Source organism: Cannabis sativa, chromosome 2 (assembly GCF_029168945.1).
Source record: "Cannabis sativa cultivar Pink pepper isolate KNU-18-1 chromosome 2, ASM2916894v1, whole genome shotgun sequence".
NCBI lineage: Eukaryota > Viridiplantae > Streptophyta > Magnoliopsida > Rosales > Cannabaceae > Cannabis > Cannabis sativa.
In genome coordinates, this window is record NC_083602.1 from 63,759,170 (window position 1) to 63,768,973 (window position 9,804).

The 9,804-nt window shown below is 30.3% G+C and overlaps 1 protein-coding gene and 1 long non-coding RNA gene across 2 annotated transcripts; one reads left to right on the forward strand and one right to left on the reverse strand.

Moving 5' to 3' along the window:
- Nucleotides 1–702: 702 nt before the first annotated feature.
- LOC133035073 (uncharacterized) lies at nucleotides 703–1,814 on the forward strand. The gene is made up of 3 exons (XR_009686349.1): nucleotides 703–721; nucleotides 953–1,087; nucleotides 1,230–1,814. It is a non-coding gene; the product is annotated as an uncharacterized LOC133035073 (long non-coding RNA).
- A 212-nt stretch (nucleotides 1,815–2,026) lies between these two features.
- LOC133034018 (uncharacterized) lies at nucleotides 2,027–3,431 on the reverse strand. The gene is made up of 2 exons (XM_061109048.1): nucleotides 2,967–3,431; nucleotides 2,027–2,891 (listed from the first exon to the last, which is right to left on the reverse strand). The coding sequence occupies exons 1-2, from the start codon at nucleotides 3,282–3,284 to the stop codon at nucleotides 2,598–2,600; spliced, it is 612 nt and encodes a 203-aa protein (XP_060965031.1). The 5' UTR covers nucleotides 3,285–3,431; the 3' UTR covers nucleotides 2,027–2,597.
- Nucleotides 3,432–9,804: the final 6,373 nt, after the last annotated feature.

Sequence of the window (9,804 nt, forward strand, 5' to 3'; positions counted from 1 at the left end):
ATAAACTCGATTTTTCTTTCAAAAAATAAGTTGGTTGAGCATTTATTACATATATCTAACCTATCCAAGTGAGATTAAGGAGCTTCTAAGTTTGAAATCCAAACCAACACATTTCACACACTTTGAGCCAAAATTTGATTTTATTCATCTTAAGTGTGCTTGCTTTTCACTCTAGGTTTCCATTGTATCATCATATTTCTAGAGTGATTTTAGCTTGTATATCAAACACATTTCCATATTGTGATTGAGGTGAGGTTGGCACCGGTTTTGTAAACAACCCGGAAATAGTGAGATTGGCACTTTAACAATCCGAGAAAGAGGTTAATAGTCCTCGGGGGTGCGAAACTATTGTAAGAGGTTTGGAAATACCTTGGTGAAAATTTCCCGGTTGTAAGGGTTAGTCAAGCCCGTTAACTTGGCTCGATATTGGAACTCAAAGCTAGGTCCATAGCTTTGAAGACCAAGGACGTAGGTGGCATAGTTCTACCGAACCTTGTAAAAATCGAGAGTTTGCATTTTCTAATCCTTAAACTCTTTACTTTACAAGTTTAATTATTTGTCTTAATATATTGCTTGCCATACTACTTGCTTTTACTTGATTAATTGACTAATTGCATAATTTTGTGTTAAAAGTTTTAATTTTCCGAAATTAGTTTAAATTTCCAATTCACCCCCCCTCTTGGAAACATATCTTGGGCTAACAGAAGAGCCTATAAAGACGGTAGGATATAACTAATAAAATTCTCTACAGTAGTTTTATATTGATTGGTTTTTGCATTCTTTTTATGCTATATTTCTTTTTTCCTAAAAACAAGTAGAGGAATTCATGTGTCATTCAGCAAGCTCAGTATATATCTTTATGGTAAAGGTGCAAATATTGATTCCAGACCTTTGCTAAGCAATCATTTTTCCCTTAAACTAAGCTCTTTATTGTGTCTTCTTTATTTTTCAGGTCATTAATCATATTTAGAGAATGTCTTCATCTGATTTTGAATCTCCGAAGAAAACATCTAAAAATACGCAATCCCCTTCTTCTACTCGTGGTGTGAAAAGAAAGTGCATTGGTGAAACATCTAAATGGAACAAGGTTTTTTCTAATTATTCTCTTAAAGTACCAAGCTACTTATTTTCCATGCTCTTTTATTTAATATCAGTTTATTCATGATTTATTTTCAATGATCTTTTATATTGAAATTTAATATTAATTCATCTTAGCTACTTATTTGCAGTGACTGTGGTGCATTTGTGATTGCTTTTGCTGATCACATAATTCATGACACCATAAATGGCATATCTCCTAAACTCAACATTGCCAATTATCGTGATGACCTTGCTGTTTGTCTTTACCATCATGCTAAAAAGAAGCAAGAGGATGGGTACAAGACTGATGTAGAGGAACCTGAAAGGCCTGAGAAAACGAAGAAGAAGACTGATGTAGAGGAACCTGAAAAGCCCGAGAAGGAAAAGAAGAAGACTGATGCAGAGGCACCTGAAAAGACTGAAAAGAAGAAAAAGAAGGATGTTGAAGAGGCACCTAGAAAACTTGAGAAGAAGAAAAGGAAGGTTGTTCAAGACGCACCTGAAAAACCCGAGAAGAAAAAGATGTAGTAGTTTTATATTTTTTGTGTGAACATAAATTGAGTTCTTATTCTTAATGTCTCAGGCAGGCTCTTTGAGATTTCATACTTTGTTTCAAACACACCTGGTTACTTTCTTATATTGTTAGGTTACTTTGTAAAGCATGACAAACACACCTGGTTATTTTTTTTCCTAATCTTTTTCAATGAATAGGTGTCTTCTAATTCTTGTTTCAGTAATAAAAATTGGATTTAGTAATGATGAGTAGCCGTATTATGTACCAGGTTACTTTATAAATCATAATAGACATACTAAGTTACTTTTTTTTATTAAATCAAGACATCAAATTTTATAAGTAAAAAAATTAAAATTATACTTGAAACAAAAACAAATCTGTATAAATTGAAATTTTAATGGTACCAGGTTAATTAATTTTCTTAATTGAATTTCAAAATACTGATATTAGGTTACTTTCTTATGTAGTTAGGTTACTTTGTAAAGCATGACAAACACACTAGGTTACTTTTTTCTTCTTCATTTTTTTTATTATTTTGTTTTTTAAAAAAAAAGTATTCAAAGTTTGATCAATATTCATTTAAGCAAAAGAACTAATGTTTTCCCAAGGTAAAGAATGTAACAAATCATTACAACCTTATGTAGTATGATGTCCATAGTAACTTGTTCCTTTTTTATGAATGAATATAACGAGCAACATCCTTAAGTAAAAGTAAATGAATCATTCTCTTGGCTTGTGTGGCTTCTCCATAGGTGGGTTTCTGCACGTTTTTCTATTATGACCTGATTTGCCACATCGTCCACACTTCATAACCACTCTTGGCTCTCCCCGTGCTCTTATCCTTCTCCTCCTTGGTCTACCGGGAGGAATTTTTCCTTTTGGAGGTAGGACAAGTATGTCCAATTCTTCTGGTAGACTCCATTCATCCTCATGTGGCAAAGGATAAACTGTTTCTGCATAAGTTGCTTTCATTGTTTCAGTTTTGTAGTAAGCAGAACAAAACTCATGATTGTCCTTCTACTAATGTTTGCAACTTGTGAGTTTCAATGATTGTCTTATCTTCTTCCCTTTTTCTTTTGTTTCTTGTAGTTTCTTCAATGATGAAGTCAGCAACTTCATTAGTATAATCAGTAAGTCTTCTGGAATTATGGTTACTTGAGGTACCATCTTCAAATATCTCACTTTCAATTATTGTTCTTGCTTGTAGTACCAAGGAACCAATCCCCATGTTGTGTATTGCAGCTTGATTTTTTTCTGAATGTTGGTAATGTGTTTGGATCAATTCATGATTAGTAACCTGTCACAAAAACTAAAGTTATTCTTTTAATTAACATATAACATTATTTCAAAATTATATATGTTTAATTGTTACCGTATTTTGGAATGAAGTATAATAACATTCTTCTATGCACAATGGTAACTCAAGTATAGAATTGCAACTCTTCTTCAAGTCTATGTAAAAAAGCACCGAGTTGTTAGTCAACATCTTTATCGGTGGCTCACTTTTAGTTACTTGGTATGAGATCTCAACATTGTCCCAAGTAGTGTTTATTTCATTTTTGATCAAATTTCCAAGATCAAATAATGAACAATTCTCTGGAATATGTACACCAGCCACTTTGTAATTTGAGTAGCAGTTACTTTCATTCCACTCTCCTCCATAATGAATTAATGCTTTAACAAAATTCATTCTCCAAGAAAATTACAAGTATCAGGTCACTTCCTGAAGCAAAAAGAAAAAATAAAAATCATTTATACAGATTTGTGGTATAAGAAACACAATCATATTCAAATTGTACCCACAACACAACGAACACAACCATATTCAAATTTAAAGTTCCAGGTTACATTCGGAAGGCAATAAAAAACCCTAAGATTGAACTAGCAGGTGACTTTTTTCAAGGCATGGTATTTTTCTGCTATTAATTGCAGCCACAACACAACAAACACAACCATATTCAAATTTAAAGTTCCAGGTTACATTCAGAGGCAATAAAAAACCCTAAGATTGAACTAGCAGGTGACTTTTTTCAAGGCATGGTATTTTTTTGCTATAAATTGCACCCACAACACAACAAATACAACTATATTCAAATTTAAAGTTCCAGGTTACATTCAGAGGCAATAAAAAACCCTAAGATTGAACTACCAGGTGACTTTTTTCAAGGCATGGTATTTTTTTGCTATAAATTGCACCCACAACACAACAAACACAACCATATTCAAATTTAAAGTTCCGAGGTTACATTCGGAAGGCAATAAAAAATCCTAAGATTGAACTAGCAGGTGACTTTTTTCAAGGCATGGTATTTTTTTGCTATAAATTGCACCCACAACACAATAAACACAACCATATTCAAATTTAAAGTTCCAGGTTACATTCAGAGGCTATAAAAAACCCTAAGATTGAACTAGCAGGTGACTTTTTTCAAGGCATGGTATTTTTTTGCTATAAATTACACCCACAGCACAACAAACACAACCATTTTTAAATTTAAAGTTCCAAGTTACATTCGAGGCAATAAAAAACCCTAAGATTGAACTAGTAGATGAATTTTTTCAAATTGCAACAACAACACAACAAACACAACCATTTTCAAATTTAAAGTTCCAGGTTACATTCAGAGGCAATAAAAAACCCTAAGATTGAACTAGCAGGTGACTTTTTTCAAGGCATGGTATTTTTCTGCTATTAATTGCAGCCACAACACAACAAACACAATCATATTCAAATTTAAAGTTCCAGGTTACATTCAGAGGCAATAAAAAACCCTAAGATTGAACTAGCATGTGACTTTTTTCAAGGCATGGTATTTTTCTGCTATTAATTGCAGCCACAACACAACAAACACAACCATATTCAAATTTAAAGTTCCAGGTTACATTCAGAGGCAATAAAAAACCCTAAGATTGAACTAGCAGGTGATTTTTTTCAAGATATGAGAGTTCTTTTGTTAAAAATTACAATCACAGCACAACACATTACTATGAGAACCAAAATAAAAACCTAAAAATGAAAATTCCTTATCATTTTTCCTAAATAATATGTTAACTACATCAAGAATGTAATCAAATTCAATAGTTTGTTACCTTTGTCTATTTTGACTTCAGATTTTATTGATTTTCGTCATCGGCGGCTGTAGGATCATGAACAATAAGATGAAGAATGATAATCACACTAGAGGAGAAGGAAAGAAGTCAGATGAGAATCGCAAGAAACTTGAGAATTCCCTTGAGCTGCTATGCCGAACATGAGAATTCCATTGACCTTCATATATTAAGAAACCTAAGATCAACCATATGAGTTGCACAGAGACAAAAGCACCAAGAATTTCAGAGAGAAATCGCAGGAGAAGGGAAGAAATCGTAACAGAGTGCAAAATGAATCGTAACAGAATTTCAGAGTTACAAGAATTGGTGAATTTGGATATTTAGGGTGGGAATTTTATAAATGGAAATATCCTTTTATAGGTATTCTATTTTTTCCATTTTTTAAGTTTTTTATTTTTTTTTCCAGATTTTAAGTTTTTTTTTATAAATGTCCATATTTTTCAAAATGGTTTTAAGAAATTCCATATTTATAAAAAAATTCCCTTTTATTTTTTTAGGGTCATATTCTTAACCCCGTTCAAGAAAGGAACCCCGTCAAATATTTTTTCAATATGTTAAAAAGGTATAAGTTTAGAACTTTAATTTATTCTTTCTAATATAGAGATTTGTACAATGTAATGTATTATTTATTAATTGAAGTTACTAATTATTAATGTTATTTTTAAAAATTATATTAATTATTTATTTTTGAGTTAATTTTTTTTATACATATTCCATATAATTATTAAAATTAGATTTATTAATTATTGCAAAAACAAATATGAATGAAATGTAAAAAATTCAAAAGAAAAATCTAATAAAAGTGAGATAAAAGGTCACCTATCATCTTTTCTTTTTTTTTTTAAAGAAAAAAAAAGTGTGATAAAAGTTTATATCCTATTTTTTTAATAAAGCGTGGGATAAGATAAAAGGGGACTTTTTATCCCAATTTTTTTGAAAAAAGGCGGGATAAAAGAGTATCACTTGATCATAATTTTTATTTAGACTTTTTATTCTACTGGCACATATCTCGATTATTATTTTAGTAAAAGTTAGGACAAAATGACCTTAAAAACTGAGATTAAAAATCCTTTCATATAATAGTGAGTGTTTATTATGTTTGGAACCTACCGAATACTCTTTAAAAATAAGACAACTAATACTGCTAATCTCTTACTTACAAAATAAAAAATTCCTAGTGTAAAGATATATTTATTCTATATAAAATGTTGCTATATAACTAAATTCTTGATTTATGAGAAATTAGTGGGTGAATTTTATTTAAAAAAAAATTATTCAAAAATAACAATTTTTTTGGCTGAGGTTAAATTCAAAAAATATATACGATTTTTTTGGCAGAGTTTAAATTCAAAAAATATATACAATTGACATTGCCCTACATCCGATTGCCACCAATATTTAGAGTCTTGGTTTGGTTTGCTGCGTTTTGAACACCAATATTTGGATTATGTTTGTGACCTTCAAAATAGTTTCTGATTTGTTTGTGGTTGATTCCCACAATGTATTTACGGTAGATTAGTGGTGTGTATATAATTGTATGACCCTCATTCTTCTAGCTTTCTTTTTCTAATGGAAACAAAAAGTAGCATTTTGTGGGTTTAAATGTTTATTTGCTTCTCTTTCATGTAGTCTATTTATTTTATGATTTCTTTTTTACCTCTGGTTTTGTTCTGTTTATTTAAGAGTTTCTTTTTACGGGTCATTTTGTTAAATTTGATATACTATACCCTACAATGGAGAAATCTGGGTATGGAAGAAACGGTATTTACAGGTCTCTGAGACCACCTCTACACCTCCCCAACAACAACAATCTCTCAATGGTTTCATTCCTTTTCAGAAACTCATCTTCATACCTACAAAAGCCATCCCTCATTTATTATATTATTATTATTAGTCAATTATTTATTCTTATAATTCAACTTTTTAATTTATATTTATTAATTATTTAATTTTAATTATTTCTCATGTTTTATATATTAATTTTACTTTTCATTCCTACATATTTATTTATTATTTTTGTAAAATTTCTTTTCCAGAATATTTTTTATTTATTATTTTATGCAAATTTTATTTTTCTTCTTTAAAAGAATTTTTCTTCTAATTTAACATGTTAGTCACTTTTTTCTTATAATTTTCCAATTTTATATAGGTTATTTATTTTAATTTCTAATATTACTAATTTTTTAGTATTATTAATAACAATGTGTACATCATAGGTTTATATATACAATTATGGCATTCTTAACTAGTTTACTTTCATAAAACAAATCTTTTAAAAAATAATTTACAATTAGTTATTGAATTCTTAAAAAAAAATTCACTAAAATTTAAATAAAACTAATATTTACGTGGCTCGCTACGTAACTTTCATCTAGTATATATATAAATATATCATTGCTTTCTCATATATATATAAGAATATTGTTGGAGTTAATAGACAATATCAAAAATTCTTGAGTATTCAAACAGGATAAAAACACTTACACAAAAGTCATTGAGTACTCAAAATAATATGCAAATATAGAAGAAGTAAACAACAATGAAAGCAATGAAAACAACAAACACTAAAAAATATAGTGGTTCAGTAAGAACTCGACCACCTTAGTCCACTATTTGGAAAGTAGTGATCAAGTTCATTATGTGGCAGGTCATCCCTTCATATACAAAGCAGTTGTCCTTTCAATTATATAGTCGATCTATAATGGTTGTTTTATATTAAATGGCATTAAATAAAATAAACATGTTAGAACATAAATAAGCTATGAACGGTTTTACTGGTTACATCTAAGTCTAAAACGCTTGTGACTTCCTTTAGTGTATAATGCAGGTTCATCTGGATTGTCGCGTACTAAATAGTCATTCAGGTTTATATTATGAAAAGACAGTCTTTTCATAAGGTGCAGGAGAGAAACACTTTGTCTTCACATATTTTCTATATATCGCGGCTGTGCCTACTTTTCTTTATTTCCTTCTTTTATACTATTATTTTTTTGATTAATAGGGTTCATTGTATTGCTCAAACAAATCTTTACATCTTACATCTTTACAATTTCTAATCATTTACAACTTACTATCTATTATCCACACCAACATCAACATCAACATCTACATAATCATCAAATTTACATCCATTACATTTCAGTTAGATCCTCAAAAGCCATTGCTTGTCCTCTTCTTTGAGCTTGGTTGACAGCCCCAATATTCTGAGTTTACTCTCTTACTGAATCCTCTGTACTATCACTTTGGTATGCCATAGTTTTTAGTGCCAAAGGACTGTTGGAATTATTTTACCAGGATCTAGATTTACTACCATGTATGTTTCATTAACATCCTAATATGAATTCTAAAACAATGAAATAAACACATATAAAGTTTAGGAATCCTTACATTGGGTGCAGCGGAATATAATGACTCCTTCCGTTCAGATCTCTAGCGCTTGATTCCTTTCTGTAGCAGAACATAATCAAGATCTGAACCTGGATCTCTTTCTCTCCTTCTTTGATGCTGATTCTCCTTCTTGTTGATTGGATTCTACATAATCTTCCATACTATGATTGAGATACCACTTGATGTGTGTGGACACTACTGTATCACTAGGGTATTTCGAAATTGAAGAGAAGAAAAGAAAAGAAGAGGGGCGGCTAGGAGGCTCAGGTTTTTCTCTGAAAAAGAATAAGATGCAAGTACTTGTTTCCTGAAGCCATCACTTTTTATTTATAGAATGCCATTTAGGTTTAGGTTAGAATTGTATGGCATTAAAATAATGAAAAATATAAATGGTAAACCCTATACAAAGTGGTCGGCCATATTATGGATATTGGGCATCACTTTGTAATTTTGCCATTTTATCATTTTTCAATCCCATTTTCTCAAAAATGTCAATTTTCCAATTTAACCATTTAAATGTCAATTCCAATTATTTAATAACTAAAAATTAATTATTAAATAATATTGTCATTTAATATATTTATTAATTGGACATATAAAGTCCCTTAATTAATAAATAAAACCTAGAATCTCTTTTCTTTACAATTTTGCCCTTGATTAGTGAAAATTCATAAAGTAGACATAGTCTAACTTTAGAATTATAATTGATTAATCAAAATCAATTAACTAAGTCTTACAAGCAGTATGGTCTCAACTAGTATGGGGACCATGAGCCTATATAACCAAGCTTCCAATAAGCCGAACCGAATTTACCAAGTAAATTCCCTAACTTATTAATTCCTTATTGAATCCACACTTAGAACTTGGAATTGCACTCTCAGTCATATAGAACGATCTATATGTTCCACGATATAGATACGCTATTAGTTATCCATTATTATAATCCTAATTTGATCAATGACCCTCTTATATATGATCTACATTGAATAGGCACTAAATTACCGTTACACCTTCAATGTATTTTATCCTTAAAACACTTAGCTCCGTATAAATGATATTTCAGCGAAGTGAAATGAGATCTCAACCATTTATGTCGGTTTAGCCAAGCTCGAAGGATTTCATCGTTTCACTTCTAAATTCCTATAGAAGTTATAGACTCCATATTTATGTTAGCGCTCCCACTCAATTATACTATCATGTTCCCAAAATGTCTGCATCACCCTGACTGTTCAAAAGTAGGCTTAACTAACAAATCAAAGAACATGTATAATACTCTTGAGATCGAACCTAACCATATTAGGATTAAGATCATTTGATCTAATATGAACGGGTGATATTGAATTGAATAGATATTACGGTAAATTTTAATATATCTAATCAAAGTTCAATATCGGTCCCTTCCGATGCATATTCCATACATCCGATACTGGTAAACTTTGCCAATGCCCTGTAAAGGACATAACACTTATCCAAGGTGTAAGAATACCTATCGCTGATTATATCATGCCAGTCTAAATCCAGTGAACTGACAAATCAGGGAATAAACTTTCGAACATATAATTAAGATTATATTCCACTGTGCTGACAACACTATAATCATTAACAAATTCATATGTTTTGGACTTAAATAGAATTCATACATTATATATATAATCATGAAATAAATCATGTGAACCATGCAACATAAAATGTTATTTCTGATCTTTATTAAT

Excerpts from the sequence above, each read along its gene's own strand:
- LOC133034018 (XM_061109048.1), bottom strand. The coding sequence starts at position 3,284 with ATGAATTTTGTTAAAGCATTAATTCATTATGGAGGAGAGTGGAATGAA. Across the intron at positions 2,892-2,966 it reads ATACTTCATTCCAAAATACG|GTTACTAATCATGAATTGAT; the intron begins GTAACAATTAAA and ends TTTTTGTGACAG.